We start from the raw sequence: 22,517 nt of genomic DNA, 5'->3' as shown, positions 1-22,517 counted from the left end.
CCCACCTCCTACTGAAAGCCTTAACGACTTCTCCTGCTCATTCCCTCAAACTTCCTACATTCCATGAACCTACTGTCATCCTCCTGGGCGATTTAATATCCTCAGGCTTGCTTTGAAGCTTTTTCTTGTATTTAGTCATAGTCAGTATTAATAACGTGGGGTAGACACCACAGGCCCCACCCACTGCACAGTACAAGGTCCAGGCAATGGATCTGGGACCCCTAGCCTACCAGCTTACCAGTGGCTGCAGTAGTGGCCTTGGGGCACCCTGCCAGGACAGCTGCAGGGACACCCTCCAAGCACGCCTTGGCACTGCAACTGCCCTGCCATTATACACCCACTGGTATGGCAGCCTCCTGGGGCGCTACTCCCACATTCGGGCCCCTCTCTATTGGGTGGAAGCAGCAGCCTGAGATCCACAATGCCCTGTACCCTCTAAAACAGGTTTGAGCCCCATCTTGCCCCGGACCCATGATCTATGCTGACGGAACCCCGGTCACGCTCCCCCCCCCACCCCGAAAAGTCCGCCACTAGGTAGCAGGGGCAAAGTTTTCTGGCAACATGCCCTTGCCGGCGTCAACCTCTGTAACATAATGGGATACGTTGTGTGATATGTACAGCGCACAGGGTGTAATGTATGAGATAATCAGAGGAAGAGTTTGGGAGAGTATGCTTTACCCACACTTAACCAAGATCTCTAAAGTATTATTTATCCACATTTTGTTCAACTATTTTTACTCTGAAACTCCTATATTAATTAACCCCTTAACCGCGGGGCGTCACTTTTGTGATTCTGTGTTATTTTGAATTCACCCGGGCTTCCAAGTGGGGGCTTGTATCATCTATCAGTACTGCCAATGTTCAACACTAGTCAGCACTCCTAATCTCATCTGTTCTCCCATCCATTGTTGACAATTTAGCCATTTCTCCCCGTTCTTGACTCCCCTCCCTACCCCCCCTCCATTACCCTATCCTCTCGCCTGCCCGGCCATGCTACGCTAAGTAAATCTTCCCTGGAATTTTTCACTGAATTCATCCATTGAAATCAGCCCTATGTCCTATTCTTATACCAAATAATATATACAAGAAAGAAATAAGGTAAGTGAGAGTGCCAAACACCTGGAATTGGCTAATTATCACCTGACAACACTTCACGTGCACTCGTTCGCTAATTTTCGCTGTTTTTTTCCCCTTGAAATATGCCCTATAATCTATTTTCGTAATAAATATACATGTAAGGAGGGAAGGGAGAAGCCTAAGTGATATTTACATTCACCTGGAACTACCTAATTTATAATGTATTGTCTAGATTTCCTGCCAATCATATCAGTGCTAAACAAAGATGTTTCAAGATCTAACATTGGTAGCTCTGAAAATATATCTCCTAAGTAGGCCTCTAATCTATTTTCGAAATAAATATACATGTAAGGACGGAAGGGAGAAGCCTAAGTGATATTTACATTCACCTGGAACTACCAAATTTATAATGTATTGTCTAGATTTCCTGCCAATCATATCAGTGCTAGACTTAGCTGTTTCAAGAAGTAATATTGGTAACCCTGAATAACCCCTTAGCAGGCCTCCATGCTAGCCCTCCGTTATCAGGTTACTCTCAACTTCCGAAGTGAGAGTACGTATGTTTCTTCTTGCTGACTTCAAGGCCTTTTTTCACCCCCATGCAAATGGCCCTGTGACCTTTACCCCCTACTAAACCTCGTGTGGAAAGAGGTAAAGGGCTGACAATTGATAAAAGAGTGACTACGATCTTTCTATTGAGTAAAACAGTGCAAGTGGAATTGTAAATATTGTGTAAATAATGTGTAAACAGCAAGTGAAAGTAATGAATGTAAATATACGTGAACAATGGAAAATAGTTTTATAAGTTATTTCAAGTGACAGTGCACAACACAGTGTAAATAAAATAGAAATGTAAATAACGTAAATAAAATAGAGAACGTAAATAGAAATGTAAATGAGTAGTATTATAAGAATACGAGTATATACCCTAGGAGTAATGAAAGTGAAAGTTTCACTCTAGCATGTCTGAATGCTGAGTTATGAGAGAGAAGATGAAAGTGACATTCACTCTCAATGCCAGTATACAGGACGAGAAAGTGAATGCTACGTATTTTACTGAAAGAAATTGAATCCCTACAGTGACAAGAAACTAATACTACTGAAGGAAACTTATGAATAAAGACTGTAGATATATATAAGTGTTATATAGTAATAGAAATATAAAGTGTGAGGGGTTTTATGAATAATAAATGACAGACTACTAAGAGCGAACTAGTGCTAGTGCGACGATCAGACGCGCTCGTAATTTCCATTGCTTTCACAGTGTTTTTTTTTTTTAGTGTGGATCCCAAACTACTTGAAAATTGTAGAATAGTGTTTATAGTGTCTGTATCTGGCTGTGGTAATCATATTACGGGTTGTCGGGAAGTGTAAAGTGGAGACTTCGTTACCCTACTTCAGAGGTCTCCACAAGTCCTACGGTAACTGACGAAGGCTCAACAATCATTCCAGGAGAAAGCTGAAGGTATGTGCCATAAGCATATGTAATTTTATTATTCTAGGACTAATAACTGATTTTTGGCAAATATTTTTTGAGAGTCTGTCGGAGCCCAAATAACCCCGCGGCACACGCAAGTCATTGGTAAACAAGCCCGCGGTGTAGGGGTTAATGTAATTCACAGTAATATATGCACTGATGATATTTAGCATAATTGTTGCCCACGGCCACTACCACAATGTGCAGTAAAAGCAGATGATGTACCGGTAAATAAATGCATCATATGACATACTACAATTCATCCTCTGTGTCACGGGGTTTTTATAATAACACAGTAATTTTAAAATAAATGGTTAAATGTTATTTAAATTGATAATAATATTCAATAATACTGAAGAGCAGGGACAATGATTGTCTTGCTAAATCGTGCAACGATTCTCTAAGAACGAGAATTCAAAAACTTTCTCAACAGTACACAGCAGAGACTAATTACTCACAATTGCTGACTTACTGTACTGTTAGCCTCTGGAGAAAGTTACTTCACCCCTGACAATAAATAACTAATACTAATAATAATAACATCAGGTTCTTGCTGATGCATTAACTCCTGGCACAACGGATTTTAAGTTAATACAACAAGACTGGTCTAAGTACCAGTTATGAAAGCAAACGTTTATGCCAGCTAGGAACTATATGGAAAATAAGCTTAATTTGGATTAAATGAAACAAGATTTTACTTTACATTGAGCTCAAGAAAGGAACTGTTAAATTTATTAATCACAAAAATAAATTTAACGTTACAATTCAAATAAAATTAAATGAGACGCACTCACTCACTCACACAAAAGCTAAATACTTACGCCTAGGAAAAAACACCTTAACTAAACTCTTAAAACTAGGATTATACAAAAGGGAAATACCAGTCGATGAATGCTATGTATCACCCGAGGGGTGGGAGGACTGGACTAACTGTCTCAGTGGAGCTTGGGTGCTAGCGACCTCTCACACTTCTTGGAGCACAGGACCTTCCTCCGTCACAACAAACACTAGACTGAATTCAAATAATGTATAGGCAGGACGCACTAGCCACCGGAAGAAGGCGTGGCTAACGGTTGGCAAGCAGAGGCGAACAATAAAAAAACAATAGTATCGCTCAGTAGCGCACTTAGTGACGTGCATTAAATCAGTCACTTTTAAACAGTGACGAATGTTTTGAAAAGTATACCTCGAAATGGAGGGAGAAACAGTTAGCTGAGCGATACACAGTGAGTTTTCCACTAATAGTTCGTGGCTTCTCACAAAAGGGAAATGTCGCGAATTGATTCGTGACATTACGCCCCTACAAAATTAAATTTTTTCCTTATGGGAAAAAATTTGTGGATATATATATATATATGTACACATCCTAACTCAGTCACACAAGATTCACACTGTGGTGTGTGTGCTATCCTGCTACAGGAGAAAGTCGCAGTCGCCAGTGAGCGAAAAAACCTCGTATTTACGTTAATAGAAGCAAGCTTGAGGGAAAAACTCCGTGACGACGGTGAAAATCCTGTACTCAGGTCAAACTGAGCGAAAAGTCGCTACATTTACACTGACAACTAATTGTTGTGTAGCGTGGTGTATGTAATACACGGTGTAGGTGTGACAGTTGTAGTGTAACTGTACCTACGTGTAAAATGACATAGTAAATACTGTAATAATATGGCGACGACGAAGGCAGAGGAGAAGAGGCGGCAGCGTGTGGCAGACGATCAGCTGGTCCGCACAGCAAAACTGCTACACCCATTGCTGAACCTGCAAAACCAATTGAGGTGGAGCATCAAAAGTGTCAATGAGACAAAATTTTATCATGTTACAATTACTCTCTCTGCCTAGCAGTCAGTGCTATGACGTACATTCGAGGTCGCCATTAATTATAGCACACGATTATGGTCGGAAAGTTGAGAATCCTTGTGCAAACTCGGGTCTTCCATAGCCTCGAACTGCACACGGGTCCTCAACCTGTGCCTTAACCTACAGTACTTATATTAGTATCGGAGAGCTGAGAATCCTTGTGCAAACTTGGGTCTTCCATAGCCTCAAGTCGCCTCTGCGGAGTTCTCTTTCGAACTTCCCCCTTAACCTACAGTACAATACTTTTATTAGTACCGGGAAGCTGAGAATCCTTGTGCAAACTTGGGTCTTCCATAGCCTCAAGTCGCCTCTGCGGAGTTCTCTCTCGAACTTCCCCCTTAACCTACAATACAATACTTATATTAGTACCGGGAAGCTGAGAATCCTTGTGCAAACTTGGGTCTTCCATAGCCTCAAGTCGCCTCTGCGGAGTTCTCTCTCGAACTTCCCCCTTAACCTACAATACTTATATTAGTATCGGGAAGCTGAGAATCCTTGTGCAAACTTGGGTCTTCCATAGCCTCAAGTCGCCTCTGCGGAGTTCTCTCTCGAACTTCCCCCTTAACCTACAATACTTATATTAGTATCGGGGAGCTGAGAATCCTTGTGCAAACTTGGGTCTTCCATAGCCTCAAGTCACCTCTCAACTTCCCCCTTAACTTACGGTACATAATATGTATGTACAGGCCCTGGACATAATGTGTCCTGTGGGGCCAATGGGCGAGACGTCAGGTCTGCACCCACTTCACCACTACCCTGTCTCTCAACTGTCTCAGAGATTACGGGTGTGGTTACAAATGGCACAGGAAGGGCATGTTCCTGATTAGTGGTGATACTTTGACACACACTGCAAGAACGGACAAAACTATCTATGTCCCGTCCCATCCCTGGCCAGAAAAAGTCAGCTCGGATATGGCCCTGGGTCTTCCTTTTGCCCATGTGACCTCCTGAGGCTGAACAATGACCCCATTGTAACACTGCTAGGCGGTACTTGGCGGGAACGACAAACTGCAGTCGAACCTCGCCCTCGGGTGTTCGTGACTCATGGTAGAGCCGTCCTTGTTTACGAAGGAACTTGGCTCGACCTCCCCGTGAATACTTTATCACTCGACCCTTTTGTTTGTTCCGCACGGCAGCAAGTGTCGGGTCAGATTGTTGTTCTTGCACAACAAGTTGACTACACATCAGATCTTGCGGCGATTCAATGATCACTGGGGTGACACAATCTGGAGCCTCAGCCATGGCTCGTGTTACCGCAGCAGCCGAAGTCTGAGTTGCGTCATCGGAGCAACTATCCTTGACTCCATTAATATTGCCTACTATAAAGTCAAATAGAGGCTCTGGCATGACAACTGCAAGTGTCGTACCAGTATAAAATGGAGATGCCACCTGGATACATGCCTCAGGGAACAATCTCACTGATCCATCAATAAGCTTTGCATGGATCTGTCGACCTGTATACTGCTCAGGCCGAACTAAACTCTGCTTAACAGAGCAACCTGAGGAACCATTGTCTCTCAGGACCTTCACAGGAATGCCTCCCACAAACCCTGGCTGAACAAGGAAGGTACTGTCACCTGTGGGAGGGCCTGTGGAGGAAGCAGCTAGCCACTCATGAGGCTGCTGAATTGATGTGGCAAACATTGTGCCTTGAGGAGAAGATGGAACATTGGCCATCTGTGCAGGGGGGTTCACTGTCACTGTGGGACTAGTGAACTGTGGGGAAGTACCCATACTGGTAGGGACGTGACCACCGTGCTGCTGCTGAGGAATGAAGGCTGCATTCGCTTCCTGCCTCTTTTGAGCTGGTGGTGAAAAAGTTTGTCCCGACGGTCGATTGCGTGGCTGATACTGCTGCTGGTTAGGGTACTTGTACCTCTTCCACTCAGGTTTCTGAGTGTTTTGCCCCTGGTCCTTCCACTGCGGTTTTGGACCTTGGCCATTACTCTGAGAATGGCCTTGTTGCTGGGGTTCAGTCTGAGACGGCTTCCCAGATTTATCAGTATCTTTTCTGCTCCAGGTGTTTTGCTTACGAGCTTGATACCCGTATGCAGTAAAGAATGCGTCAGCCTTCTCTGCCATTTGGCTAGCATCTTTCACCTGGCAGATCTTAAGCTGTGCTATGAGCTCAGCAGGCCACGACCTCTCTAGCTGTGTACGCAGCATAAGGTCAATTATCCCCTCACGCGTGGAAGGAGTTTCATCTTTCTCCATCCACTCATTTAAGTAAGCTGTGAGACGATCAAGGAACTGAACAGCTGTCTCCTCGTCTTGGAGACGAGCTCGCATGAACTGAACTTTGGCGTCGTCTACAGTGAGACCATACGCCTTAATGAGCGCAGCTTTCATCATCTCATATGTGAGATTGTCTCCACAAATTCTGTGGAGAATATCGAGGGCAGGGCCCTCAAATAGGCTAAAAAACTGAAGCCGCTTAGCTGCCTCATCCAGTTGATATAAGTCTGCCATGTCCTCAAAACGAGCTATGTACGGCTCGATTCGCTCGCTTTCCTTGTATGAAGGAAGCTTGATGCGTGGGGTCGCCAGGACATGTGCAGGGGGAACACTCGTGGAGCTTGGACCAACTGCACCAGACGTGTCTGAAGCCAAGGAATCTCGCTTGAGCTTCATCATTTCAAGTTCATGTTTTTCTCGTGCCTCACGTTCGGCACGTTCATATTCACGTTGTTCCCGCACGTGTTCTAAGTCGAGTTCGCGCTGTTTTTGCTCGTGTTCACGCTGTTCTCGCTCATGTTCCAAGTCGAGTTCGCGCTGTTTTTGCTCGTGTTCACGCTGTTCTCGCTCGTATTTGCGCTGAATTCTACGCTCTTCACGAGCATCTTTCTCACGTTCTTGCTCGTAATTGAACCGTGAGAGTATGTATTCTTTGATTTCAGTTGGGTCCGTAAGACCCATATCTTTGGCTTCCTGTAAAAATACAGCTGTAGCCATGATGCTAGCTCAATTTACTAAGTAACCGAAACTGAGTACTGACTGCTTAGCGAACAAATGCTAATAAACACAAGTAAAGAGAACAGACACAAGTTAGTGGTGACCAGTCTTATCTAGTTAACTGGCAAAGATTAAAGCAAAAATGCAAATGACTGGGAAGACTCAATAATAAACACAATGGGTACGGCGACCTCCCAGGAGCGAATAAAATCATCTGGGGTTACCAAAAATAAAGTACTAAATAGAGTTAAGTACTCTACTGATTAATAAAGCAAAATTCACTTGCTAAATTAAGGGTAAACACCAGTAAGCTTGTCCCTATAAACTTTAATGATAAATACCTAAATATGAATGAGTGAGCACTATCTCGTGAATAGCTTTATAGCTAGGAGTTAATATCCTGGAATGAGGTCGCCAATTGACACGGGGTTTTTATAATATCACGGTGTTTTTAAAATAAATGGTTAAATGTTATTTAAATTGATAATAATATTCAATAATACTGAAGAGCAGGGACAATGATTGTCTTGCTAAATCGTGCAACGATTCTCTAAGAACGAGAATTCAAAAACTTTCTCAACAGTACACAGCAGAGACTAATTACTCACAATTGCTGACTTACTGTACTGTTAGCCTCTGGAGAAAGTTACTTCACCCCTGACAATAAATAACTAATACTAATAATAATAACATCAGGTTCTTGCTGATGCATTAACTCCTGGCACAATGGATTTTAAGTTAATACAACAAGACTGTTCTAAGTACCAGTTATGAAAGCAAACGTTTATGCCAGCTAGGAACTATATGGAAAATAAGCTTAATTTGGATTAAATGAAACAAGATTTTACTTTACATTGAGCTCAAGAAAGGAACTGTTAAATTTATTAATCACAAAAATAAATTTAACGTTACAATTCAAATAAAATTAAATGAGACGCACTCACTCACTCACACAAAAGCTAAATACTTACGCCTAGGAAAAAACACCTTAACTAAACTCTTAAAACTAGGATTATACAAAAGGGAAATACCAGTCGATGAATGCTATGTATCACCCGAGGGGTGGGAGGACTGGATTAACTGTCTCAGTGGAGCTTGGGTGCTAGCGACCTCTCACACTTCTTGGAGCACAGGACCTTCCTCCGTCACAACAAACACTAGACTGAATTCAAATAATGTATAGGCAGGACGCACTAGCCACCGGAAGAAGGCGTGGCTAACGGTTGGCAAGCAGAGGCGAACAATAAAAAAACAATAGTATCGCTCAGTAGCGCACTTAGTGACGTGCATTAAATCAGTCACTTTTAAACAGTGACGAATGTTTTGAAAAGTATACCCCGAAATGGAGGGAGAAACGGTTAGCTGAGCGATACACAGTGAGTTTTCCACTAATAGTTCGTGGCTTCTCACAAAAGGGAAATGTCGCGAATTGATTCGTGACACTCTGGATAACCAGGATTACTATGTATGGAAATCCTTGTATGGTAAAAAAAAAAAAATTACTACTGAGGGCATCTCTTACATGGAAGAAGAACAGGTCTCCCTCATGTAATGTAATGACTGACCATTCTGCAATCAATCTCTTATACAATCTTAAGATTTTGGCACTAATTTTCATTGTTTAATTGCCATTTTTGATTATATGATTATTACAATTCCCAGCAAAGCCTCAGTGGGGACCAACATGCAAGCCTACATCACTTGTCTGTTCCAAGATGACCAACAATATATATGTAAGGAACCCTGTTTTGAGTCATCTAAGCAGGCCTGGCCTCTTGTGCCAACCCTTTGAGCTTAAGTCACACTCATGTGTGTCTCCTCTGATATCTTCTCCTGGCATGCATTGCATTACATTCTCATCTCTCACTTGTACTGCCATCTTTCACTCTCCCACTACCCTTCCTTCTTGCCATTCCTCAACTGATCTACTTGCTCTTAAAGATGATGAGTGAACACACTGGGATACTAACTGTCCCCCAGCCTTAGGAAGACGAATGACAATAACTTGGACCGGACAAAAAAACAAAATAGGTGAGCTGGAAACTTGTTTTTACTCTTATAGTGAGTCGCTGACAATTACCAGGAATGTATCTCCACTGAATCCATGTTATAATCTGTTCAATTTAAGAATCATTACATGATTGGCTTTCCGGCAATGTAACCAAATCGTACAATGAGGGAAACCTGTATAGTAGTTGTGCAGTGGTGCTCAGGAGATCAGTCTCTAATGGATTAACCCATACCATGCAGGGGGGGGGGGGAAAGAAAAAAAAAAATGATACCCCTCCACGCTAGACGATTTTGGATTTTTTTTTCTTCAGGCTAAATTTGGTTTAATTCATCAATATAAGATCCTTGGCACTAAATAAAGTAATCGCTAAAGCCAGATAATTGGTTGAATTGAGTTAGGTTGGTGCCACTCTACCTCTGAAATCTTCAAGGTTACTGAGAGAGCAAAGCAGCTGTGAGCTTGTGAACCGATTTTGGATTTTTTTTCCTGGCTAAATGGGCATACTGCATCAATATAAGATCCCTGGCACTAATAAATGTAACCACCGAAGCCAGAAAGTTGGTGGAATCAAGTCAGGTTGGTGCCACTGCTGTACCCCTGAAACCTTCAAGGTTACTGAGAGAGAAGAGTGTCAGTGAGCTTGTGAACCAATTTTCAATTTTTTTTGAGGGGTAAATAGGCTTAATACTTCAAAATAAGATCCCTGGCACTAACAAAAGTAATCACCATGGCTAGAAAGTTGGTTGAATCGAGTCAGGTTGGTGCCACTCGACCTCTGAAATCTTCAGGTTACAGACAAAGCAGATCGGCAGTGGGCCTGTGAAGACTCACTGGCCTACTGTGCTCCTAAATCAGTGTTGTAAGCATAGCAGATAAATGTCTGAAGTTAGCGATATATGATATAACCTTCCATTTTACTTCACTTGCTTGCAATGACTTCTCAATGCTGCATGACGTAGATCTACATCACTAGCATTTTTGAGGGGGACGTACAGTAAATTTACATCGCCAGCGTGGTAAGGGTTAAGATGCCCACACTGTTAGTTTGCCCACTTCTTTTGCTCCTTTACATCTCTGTTTTGTCACTATCTTCCATTTGCTTTACTTTTACATAGTATGCTTTAATTTTGTTTTGTTTATAAAGGCTCCAACATGCTTGCATGTGTTGGCTTTGGTCATCTAATGGCAGCTCTCCATGCTGCTTGACTGCTGGCAGCTTCCCTTTTCAGCCCTTTATCCATGAGGTCACACTCTATGACCTCATCCCAGGTCTTCATCGGACTCTTTTGCAACCCTACCCCCAATGTTTCATACCTCTCAATTTCTGCACCTAATTGTTATCCCTCATCCTCTCCACATGCCCAAACCATCTCAATCTACCCCTCTTCATCACAACACCAATGCACCCCAGTCCCATCATTCCTCTCAACTCTTCCATCATAAAGGCCTTGCATTTGCGGATGCACTGCACATCCACCAAATCACTGCCACTTCTGTGCATTTCTTCTTCCATTACTGCTCAGGTCTCACTACCATACAGCATTACACTCCTAACACATGCCGCATACAAAGATCCCTTAGCATGAGGGGAGAGCCCTCTCAATGTCAGGAGAAGCAACAGCTCCCTGAACTACTTCCAACCACTCCTCACTCTAGCCACAGAGCTAGCTCCAGCCCCACCTCCAGCACATAACATCTCTCTCAAGTAGCAAAATTCTTCCACACACTCAAGAGAATCACCAACAAGTTCAATCCTTTCATGCCTGTCAATCTCCAAATGCTCTCCAACACACTGTACACACGAAATCAGCATTGTCACACAGTCTACCTCTAATACCACCGCAACTCTTATGCACCAACTTATCACAAATACTGAACAAAATGGAATTACTTCCCATTCCCCTGTGATATTTCAAACTGCACACGAACACTCTCCCTCCTCTTTGACAGTACCACCACCAGCCCTAGATACCGTCACTTTACTTTTAGCTGCATTTACTCTCAAGCCCTTGTGCTTCATACCATCTCCCCTCTTCCTAAATCTTTCCTTTGCTTCCCATTCATTCTCTGCAATCAACATGTCATCAGCATATATCTCTCATGGGTGTCCATTTCTGAAGTCACATGAGAGGGCTTCAAGCACCATGATAAAGAACATGGGACTCAAGACTGACCCCTGATGCATGCCAACATTCACAGGAAACTCAATCACTCAGATCTCCATTTGCTCTCATCTGAGTGCAAGCACCCATGTAGATAGCCATAACGACTCTAACCAATCACTTTTTGATCCCAAACTTTCCCATTGCATACTTCACCACCTCCCTAGGGGCTGTCAAAGACCTTCTCCAAATCAACAAAAACAATGTACAGATACCTCTTCTTTCCTATATTTTTCCTGAAGCTGTCGGAAAAAGAATGCAGCACCAGTGATCACTGCCCAACAAACCCAAACTGCATCTCATCAATATTCACTCTTTCCCTTATCATACTCTAGACCTCTCTCCATTACCTTCATTATCTAGCCAAAAAGATTTATGCCTCTACAATTCCCTTTTTCCAGAGCATCACTCTTCCCCCTGTGCACATTTACAATCACACTCTTCAGTCAGCTATCTGGGACAGCACTCTCATGTGTAATCCTATTCATTAAATCAGTAACTAACCCACTCCTACATCTCCTGAGGCCTTTAGCATTTCAGCAGTCAACCCAGACACACCTGCCACCTTCCCCACCTGCATCCTGCCTATTGCCTTGCTCGAAATTGCAGTGTCAATTACAGGCCAAGGACCAAACACTGGATTCGCTAACTCCAAACTTTCCCTATTCCAATAAAACTCCTTATTTGGCAACTAGTTGTAGTGTTCCTTCCAGAAATCTTTAATATATTCACTGTCAACCAATGCCTATCTTTCATCATTCTTCACACATTACTCACCTATGATACCCTGTTCATTTGATCTGCCATCTTAAATATTAAACTGTTCCTTTCAAAGCTATTTCGCTAATCCAATAAAAGTCTCTGGGACTCAGATTTTACCCTGTATATCTCTTTTCTAGCCCCATCTTTTGGCAGCCAAGTATTCCTCTTTGTTATCACCCCTTTTCCACTCCCAGAAAAGCCTTCTTTTCCCATTAACTGTAGCTTCTACACCCTCAACTCACCACTGTGTCAATGTCTTGGAGAACTCCTTGTCCATCCACACACTGAATCAGTAACTATCTGGATACTGTTCTTGACAGCTCTGTACTGTTCATTAACACTTCTGTCAACAGCTCCCTGTTCAGCCACCACACTACTTATCTCAGTATACAAGTTGTTTTTTTATCCATCCATCCATCCATCCATCCATCATCCAATCCTATGTTGCCCCATGAAGAGCATAAGTGCCCAGGGCTAAGCAAATTGGTCCTGACATTTAAGATCAGAACTTCCATATTTTCCTCCTCCATGCACGGGTCCTCTTCTTCACCACCTAATCCTTGTGCACCATAGACTGTAGCACCAGTCAAACAGGGCAGTACCCCCAAGGTGAATGGAAAGCTAATGTCAGGGAGAGCTGGAGCTCCCATTTCATCAGCCCTCAGGACTAGTTCCTGACCATCCCTTTTTGCTAAACTTTTTCAGTGTTTCAGTAACACAGAGAGTAGATCAGCATGCTCTCCAATACAGGTTTCTCTAACTGTCAACAATAAACTACATGTACATTACACATTACATTTCTTTTTCAAAATTTACAACAACAAAAAAATTAAAATGGCTTCTATAGTAGTGGCATACGACTCTGAGGTTGTCATTATCGTACCCTGGCAACTTGACATTCGAAATTGCGAACGATTTCGTATCATATTATACACGGATCAAAATATTAGGCATGAATATATTATACACGAATATTATTATACACGAACATATTATACACGAATCACATGCGTCTCATATAATACACGAAATCAGACATACTTTTGAATGATAGTTGCCAGGGTACGATAACAGCAACCTCAGAGTCGCGCGCCGCGACTATAGTAACCAAGCTTCGGAGTCCCCAGGGGGAAGGGGGGGCCATAAATGCCCCCACCTTCCACCCCTCTCCCAGTGATGACTCAATGAGCTGCCTGGAACGACTGTCTGACTCACTTCTTCATTTCTGCAACATTTGCAGCCTTTCCTCTAACTTTCTCTCTGTTGAGCACCACCTCTCCTCCACTAAACCTCACCTTCTCTTCTTAACTCAGACTCAGCTGTCTGAGGCAACTGACAGCAAACCCTTTTCTTTATCCTCCTACTTTTTCTATACTCATTTCAAAGCCAAAGGTGGCTGTTGTGTATACATATGCAACGACTTATCTTTCTCTCATCTTCCTGAACTTTACTCTTCTGAATTCTCTGCTCTCTGGCTTCGGCTTTCTGCACTGGTTACTTATCTCTAATTCTACTGACTATGAAAAATTCTTCGACTATCTTACTTCTACAATGGAACACATCCTATCCGTTTCACCTTTCTCTCTGAAATCTCCATTTTAGGAGAATTCAATGTTCCCCACCACCTTTGGCTCTCCTCTCCTTTCACTGTTCCACTTGGTGAACAAGCCTACATCTTTTCTATCATTAATGACCTAGTGAAGCTTGTACAACGCCCTACCCATATCCCTGACTGCCTTGGAGAGTTCCAACATACTTGACTTCTTCCTTACAACCAATCCTTTGGCTAGTGCTTACACTGTTAATCTTTCCTCTAGGATCCTCCGATCACAAACTTATTACTTTGACCTGTCCTATCGCTCCGGTACGGCCTGTGGACCCTCCTCTTGGAGTGACAGGTGCATTACAGAGGTTATTCTCTTGGGCATGGAAGCATACATTCTTTTCTCACATGCTCTGAATAATGCAGAAAAGCCTTGGTTTAACTACACTTGTTCTAATGCTGTCCACAACAAGCAGAAGGGCTACAAAACGTACTGGAGCCAATCCATCCCTGATTCATATCCTTTTTATGTTTCTGCCCGGAATCGTGCTAAGTCTGTTTTTCACTCTGCTAAAAATAATTTCATCCATACTAAATGCTCTCAACTCTCCAACTCAAATTCTTCCCGCTCCTTCTTGCACCTTGCCAAAAACTTTTCTAACAACTTTACCTCATCATCCTTCCTTCCTCTTTCCTACTCTGATGGTTCTGTAGCTATTTCTTCTACTGATAAAGCAGATCTCTTCACTCGGACTTTCTCCTCCAACTCCACCTTAGATGATTTTGATGCTGTTCCTCCATCACTTCCCCCCTCTGATTTCCTCATGACTGACATTAATCTTCAACTGACGTATTTTCTGCCATTAATGGCCTCAATACTGTACTAACAAGGTATATGGGCCTGATGGGTCTCTCCTGTTGTCCTCAAGAACTGCGCGTCTGTGCTTACACCCTGCCAAGGTAAACTTATTCGTCTTTGTCTATCAACTTGTACCTTCCCTTCTTGCTCGACGTTTGCTCTCATTCAGCCAGTCCCAAAGAAGGGTGACCATTCCCAGCCCTCTAACTATTGCCCAATTGCTTTAACATCTTGTGTCTTGAAAGTTCTTGAGTCTATTCTTAACAGAAAAATTTTAAAGCATCTTTCCTATCACAACCTTCTTTCTGATCATCAGCTTGGGTTCCATCAGGGTCGCTCCACTGGCGATCTTCTCACCTACCTTTCAGACTCCTGGTCATCCTCCTTTTGGGACAATGGAAAAAGCTTTGCCATTGCCCTTGACATCTCAAAGGCTTTCGAACGAGTCTGGCATGAATCTTTAATTTCCAAACTGCCCTCTTACGGTTTCTATCCTTCAATCTGTGCCTTAACCTACCTATCTGGTCGTTCTATAGCTGCTGTTGCAGATGGCCAGCGTTCTTCTCCCTGATCTATCAACAGTGGTGTTCCTCAGGGCTCTTTTCCTCTTATTCATCAATGACCTAAGCTGTACATCTAACCTTATCCACTCATACGCTGATGATTCCACCCTTCACCTATAAATTCAGTTCCTGCAACATCCATCTCAGCAGTTACTTCAACAAACACAGGATGAAGCTATGCCACACCTAATGTCTGACGTGGCTCGTATCTCTGACTGGGACAAAAGTAATCTTGTTTTTAATGCATCAAAGACTTAGTTCTTACACCTATCAATTCGACAAATTCTTCCACAGGAGTACCCACTAATGTTTAATAATAACCAGCTCAATCTTGCATCATCCTTAAACATACTTGGTGTTTCATTTTCACAGGACTTATCTTGGAAAGATCACATTACATCTCTTGTGAAATCTGCTTCCATGAGATTAGGTGTGCTAAGCATACTCCGTTCCTTCTTTACCCCTGCACAGTTGTTGACGCGGGTTTTATTCGCCCGTGTAGAGTACAACTCTCATGTGTTGGAAGGCTCCCCACATACAGCTCTTATCAAAAGGGTGGAGCCAAAGGCATTTTGTTTCATTAACTCTCCTCCTCTTAGTGGCTTCCTCAACCTCTGTCTCTTCACCAAACTGTTGCATCTTTATCTCTTTTCTATCGCTACTTCAATAGTCACTGCTCCTCTGAAATGTCTGCTTGCATCCCTCCACCTCTACGATGGGCGTGCAGCACCCATCTAGCAACAAACTCTCATCCCTTTTCTGTCCAACTCTCTAATGCAAGAGTTCACCGTTACTCCCAGTCCTTCATTTATGCAACAGGTCAAAATTGGAACTGTCTCCCTCTGTCTGTATTTTGTACGTCCTATGATCTCCAGTCTTTCAAACGCAGTGTGTCCAGGGATCTTGAAATGAATGGATTTTGAATTTGGCTCTCTTTTGTATTCTCTTTGCTTTTTTCTTGGAAGGAACAGTTTGTGGGATCCTGGCCTTTGGTTCCTTCTTTCTTGCATTAAAAAAAAAAAAAAAAAAAAAAAAAAAAAAATTAGTCTGTGTTGCTGCACACACTCCTCACTCCCTTTAACCCGTGGATTGTGAGCCACAGTCAGGCTGGGTAGTGCTGCATTGCAAGCCACAGCTCAAGCTGTGCTAGTCATGCATCACTGCTGACTACTCCACCCCTATGCAAACTTACGCATGGTGCTAAGCAAAGACAGAGAGAGAGAGAGAGAGAGAGAGAGAGAGAGAGTTATTTCTTTTCACCAGATGATGCCCTGGATGTTTATCTTCAAGTTTATAATAAACAACAACAATTTTTTTTGTTTTTAAATTCATTTTTTCACTACTCCCCTATGCAAACTTACATATGGCCCTACGCAAAGATGGAGAGTGAGAGATTTTTTCTTTACCAGATGATGCCCTGGATGTTTATCTTCAAGTTTATAATAAACAAAAACTATTAAAAAAAAAAAATCCTTCATTTTTTGCACACCACAGGGTGGGATAAAAAAAGGTAATTGCGCAATCCATGGGTTAACTTTAACATCCCTCACAAACCCCCTATCAGCCCTCTTGACCAGGAAATAGTCAATCTGACTACAGTGCTCACCATCCACTCACTTGATGTAGTGCTGCTCTCTGGTGTCTGTCCTTTCCTTTCCTCCTTTTTTTCTTTCCTCTTCTGTCGTTCTTCACTTCATTCTTTTCTCGTTCTTCTGCCTACAGGTGACTTTACACTCCCTCTCCTATCTATCTTTCCTTCATTCTTTCCTCTTCCTTCTGCCTATGGGTGACTCTACACTGAGTGACAAGCCAAATGGTTTCCTATACACCAGGAAACCATTTACTATGCTGGGTGGTAACCATATAACCAAATTATGGTGCTTCGTAGTTTAGTGGGTTATTACTGCACTCTAATCGGATTATGCCGGTGAAGGTTTATATCCAAGGGGTGGTTAAGGTTGATTACTCATGTAATGCCACTCAGGGATGAGTGAGGCTGGTCAATCTCATCTTCAATGTCGGGACCAACCGCCTAGCCCCGGGCTTCTATGCTCCTCATGAGGCAGTGTAGGATTGGATGATGGATGGATGGATGGACTACTATTTCCCCCAGACTTGTATGTAATCAACCTACTCTCTCTTTTACTGAAATGCATGTTGCACACAATCATGTTCATTGCCTCCCCAAATTCAAGTATCCTTTCCCATTCCACAATCTTCATACCATACGTGCATCCCCCATATACCCCTTCGTATCCTTGAGCTGCTTCACCCACATGACCATTTAAGTCCCCTCCAAAAACCACAATCTCAACATCCCCCATACTACTTATCACACTCATCAAGTCATCCCAAAATTAATCTTTTTCTGCATCATCAAGGCCAGTCTGTGCAGCAGTATCATCATCATCATCATCAGCCGTTGAGTTCCACTGCAGGACCGGCTTATCCCTACCGAAGCGGGGACGATACTGCCAATGTATCTCTACCCAGTGGCTTAGGCTGTCTGGTAGAGACTGTATGTAGGGTGAGAAGTGCTTGTGAGTGTGATTATAGTGTTGTAGTGGCTTTGGATGTGTGTGTAGTCTGTGAACCAAGTGTAATCAGCCCGCCTTAAGCCGATTGGGTGCAAGCATAGTAGTATGCGACACTGGTTCAACCACAGCACCCCTTGTGTCCGCCAAAGTAGCAAGTGGCTTGGTGAATGCTTTCCCAAAGTTTTTACAACTTTGGTGGGAGACGACCCCGCGCTCACCAGCGTGCGAAATGCACACTCTACCACCGTACCACAGAGGCTCCTGTGCAGTATACGTCAATATAAGTGAAATTATGAGTTTACAGAACAAAATTTTCACCTGTATAATCTTTTCATTCAACCTCATTAAATTCATGACACAATCCATCCATGTTTCCCCAATCAGCACATCCATGCCATACCCATCTACATTTCCCTGCCAAAATAGCTTGTACCTACGGTCCCTCCCGGCAATCACTCTCGTTGATCCTCCCCTGTACCCACCTTCCTGTACACAATCAACATCCACCCACCTTCTACTCATAGCCTCTACTACTTCCCCCACTCTGCCTTTCAAACTACCCACAATCCTGGCTCTGAACCCCTTAGGTGATTTAATTTCCTCAGGCTTGCTTTAGCTTCTTCACACTCTTCTATGAGAAAAGTTTTTAGGTGACTGCTGCAAACCATGAAATATGCTTTTGTAGTGAGGTGTTAGAGTTCAATCAGCAAGTGAGGTGCAGTGAAGTGAAATAACCACCAGTTTACATAAGGTGGATTTTTTTTTTTTTTCTGGTGGTAAGCAGCAAGTGAAGTGCAGTGAAGTGAAATAACTTCCAGATTAGGTGAGCTGGAAACTTGTTTTCAGATTTAGTTGGATGAGTGATCCTTAGCCAAAAACATGTCAACAGAAAACATATAAGTGACATGATACAGTATATGAGCGACTGTGATGCAATGGATGTTTTTCAAATGCATCTTTATCATAAAATGAGGGCATGTTGTACTTTGCATTTGTGGATTTGGAGGATTTTGACAAAGTACCCAGGGAGGTGATGATGCAGACAATGAAAAACCTTGGGCCTGAAGGATGGTTAGTCAGAGTGGTTATGACAATGTACAGGGGTAGAGTAGTTGGGAATGAAGGGGGGTCTGAGTGATGAATTTTCCATGAACACTGGTGTGCATCAGGGGTCAGTTTTAAGCCAATTATTTTTTACTACGGTGCATGATGCTCTCTTGTGTGGCTTCAGAACTGGACTCCCACGGAGGTGTATGCTGATGACTTTATGTTGATCCAGAGAATGAGTGGGTAGCAGAAAAAAAGATTCAGGAAGTGGAGAGGTGGAACAGGTCACAGTCACTACTCGCTATACGTTGATTCGGTATACGATAATTTGCTACAACAATAACAGAAAAGTTCCACCCCAAAATCCGATTTGCGATGAATTTCCCGCTATAACGATATTACCCTCAGAAAATTTCGTACGAGGCACCAGGCACACACAAGGCGACAGTCGCTTGTCTCAGGCAAGATGGCGACCCCAGGGTGCAGAGCATTGTTTTGGGTCAGTTGCGGTCCTGCCACCCCTTCAAAACCCTGTTTTTTCCACTCATTCACATGTGCTCCCCTCCTATCACCTCTCAGCCAAGCATTGTGCTGCATTAGGCCTATACATCATGTAGCGCCAGGCCAACGTTACGCAAGTGTGACTGTTGTGTTGTTGCGACAATTTACTGTACGTGAGTAACGCTGCCTGTATTGGTGTGATAGTGTTTGTTTTGGTCTTGAAGATGACTTGGACCGACACAGGAAGTGATTAAGGTGGGTTGTCATTTTTGTTTCAGTCTTGGGTAGGTGACTTTGGGATGATGAGTTGAAGTAACCCCCCTTTTATAATGTGTTTCAAACTCCCGATTTACGATAAAATCGTTATACTGTACATTAAGGTATGACCTGACATAACCCCATCGTATAATGAGTAGTGACTGTAAAAAGGTTTCAGAGTAAATGCAGATAAAACAAAAATTATGATATCCTATGAAGGTGGCTTTACTGTCAATGAAGAAGGATTGTGGCCAGGTGAAGTCTGCCACAAGGGTATGGGAATCAACTACATTTTGTGCAGTGTTTGAGGTATGCGGATGCTTAAGAGAACATAGTGATATGAGATCATCATTATCATCAACCTCTGGATCTCCTTTCCCACCCTAGGGCAGGGTGAGGGGTAGCAAACTCCAGACAGCCCATGTCTTTCCAATGCAATGAGACATGTTCCATTCACTCATCATTCAAGTCCCCAAAATCCTGGCCCTATCTGATAGACCAAAAAATTTTCATCACATTCTGTAGCTTCACATAACAATATAATGTTGACTCTGGGTGTGCAGTATATAATGGAGAGCATACAGAAGCAGAGAGGTCAGAATTAATCTTGCTGGTGAATCTTTCAAGTGTGTGGAGGAGCTTTATTATTTGGGGGAGCACGGTATTTGCTGAAGGTGGGGCTGGAATTAGCTCAATAGCAAAGGTAAGGAGTGGTTGGAATAAGTTTAGCGAGTTGTTGCCTCTCCTGAAATTATGAAGGCTTTTGTATGCAGCATGTGTATGGAATATATTGCTGTACAGTAGTGAGACTTGGGCAGTGGAGGAGGAGGAAATTTGTAGGCTCAAACATACTGACATGAGAATGATCAGATGGATGTGTATTGTGTCCTTGAATGAGATGCCTTGGGGGGATTAAGACTGAACGAAGAGTTGTGAGAAAGGATAGGACTTGGATGTATTAGTTTTGTCATAAGAGAGGTAGATAAAGATGGATTAGGCATGTGGAGAGGATGGACCAATGGGTGTAGAGAGTAAGTGATGTGAATGTTGAGGGAAGAGCTGCTAGAGGGAGCCTGAAGATGGTATGAAGTCATACAATATGTCCTCAGGAAAAAAGGGCTGAATAGAGAGGCTGTTAGAGATCAAGCACCATGGAATGCTACCATTAGGAGATCAAGGCCGATGAATGTAAGCATGGAGTTTATAAATGAAATGAAATTAACAATTACACACAGTGTCAACTCACACAAATCATGCATCCTACTCTCACCTCCTGTCCAGTTGCTGTCTCTGGAGCCGGTCAGTGGACTGGTTGCGCTGTGTTTGAGCTGAGTGGTTGCCTGATGGTCGTTGCCAGGTGGTGGTCCTATTAATGTGATCGATGTAGAAAATTCGACCATGGCTGTCTATTCGTGCTTCCCAATCTGTGAAAAGTGATATCTTAAATGACATACAAATACAAGATAAAAAATAAAGACTACAGCTTGCATATTAGCTTAAAAAGAAGTCTAGTTACTAATGCCTCCAATGACAAAACAAGCAGGTTAAAAATGGAGTTACTGTATGCCAACCCTTTAACTGCTGCACTAATGTATCTTAGTTACTATCTAATGAATCCTACTTGGCTGAAGAAAGCTCCAGAATTTTTAGAATCCTTAAAGACTGGGGTGCCAGAATGGGACACTTTCATAAGGTGACACGGTAATAACCAGGCAACTCTGCTGATCAGTTATATAAATGTTGCTCAATTGCCTCCCCATTCCCCAGAAGGGGCACAGCTGATTAAATGAAAAGGGTAACATCAGACCACAGTCCATTGGGTGACATGTTTCAGTTATGGTACACAGGAGGGCTGCAAGTCTAAAAAGACAGGCTCTGATGCCTATGTCCACAGCTGGAAACACACACATACACACATGCACACACACACGTTGCCGACAGAGATGGAGCTCCTTGTGGATCACGGGGAAATAATTGTACAATCAGTGTCGAAAAGGAGACCAGCCTATTGTGACTATGTGAATGAATGCGTGAGTGAAGGTCCCATCGGATACCAGTGAAAAAAACGGAGGTTTCAGTCATAAAAAGAGTACATGACATAGTGGAAGTACAAAGTTTCTGTATCGTTGCATCATGGCGGAGAGGGATAGTTCATTGTTTACATTCTGGTGGTGGGGAATTTGCAGGCTCCTCTGATGAAGATATGGGTAAAGGAAGTACTAAACTAAAATAAGATTAGCAGGAGTGGAGAAAATGGAGGAGAGGAATATCCAGGGGGTAAACAAGGTATGGTCAATAATTTTATAGCTGCAGGAACAGACCTTACAACAGGAGTAAGAGATCAAAGTACTGCAGAGTATGTTGGAAAAGTATGCACACGCAGTGCTGAACATGAAAGAGAAGTTACAGAATTAAAAGTGAGTAACGAATCTGCCTCGAATGAAATAAACAGCTCAAGAGGGAAAACAAGATGTTGGAAGAAGAAAGGGGCAGAAAGAAAAGTAAACTAGATGAGTATGAATCAATATCAAGGATGCAAGATGAACACATTAAGGAAATCAAGGGGCAACACAAGGGGTGGAAGAAAATTCAAGAGGAGGGAAATATATATTTGAAAGAGATTACAGAACAACAAATCAAGGAAAAGGTGGAGAAGGAAGTGGTCAGGGTACTAAGAAGTAGAGAATCTTTTGTCAAGGATGTAGCAGACAAGAAAAAATGCGTGATAATTTCAGGAGTAAAAGAAAAAGTACGACAGTAAGATCAGAAAGGGAAAGAGAACTGAGTAAGGTTACAGAGATAGTATCAGTAGTCATGGAGGGTAACAACGAAGCTCAAGAAGAGACTGAAGAAGTGCTTAGGCTAGGAAAGTACGAGGAAGAAGGGGCAAGGCCACTGAAGGTAAAGTTTA

General features: G+C 42.8%; 1 protein-coding gene across 1 annotated transcript in view; it reads right to left on the bottom strand.

Moving 5' to 3' along the window:
- The window catches only part of LOC145415046 (uncharacterized), a 1,008,740-nt gene that overhangs the window by 407,459 nt on the left and 578,764 nt on the right, over positions 1 to 22,517 (bottom strand). The window contains exon 10 of the mRNA XM_080284461.1: positions 20,877 to 21,030. Coding sequence (XP_080140587.1) covers positions 20,877 to 21,030 — 154 coding nt within the window. The remainder of the gene's footprint in view (positions 1 to 20,876; positions 21,031 to 22,517) is intronic.

The sequence above is a fragment of the Coenobita brevimanus genome, chromosome 101 (genome assembly GCF_032717465.1).
Source record: "Coenobita brevimanus isolate Jiangsu-jjx chromosome 101, ASM3271746v2, whole genome shotgun sequence".
NCBI lineage: Eukaryota > Metazoa > Arthropoda > Malacostraca > Decapoda > Coenobitidae > Coenobita > Coenobita brevimanus.
This window is presented reverse-complemented; position numbering and strand designations above follow the sequence as displayed.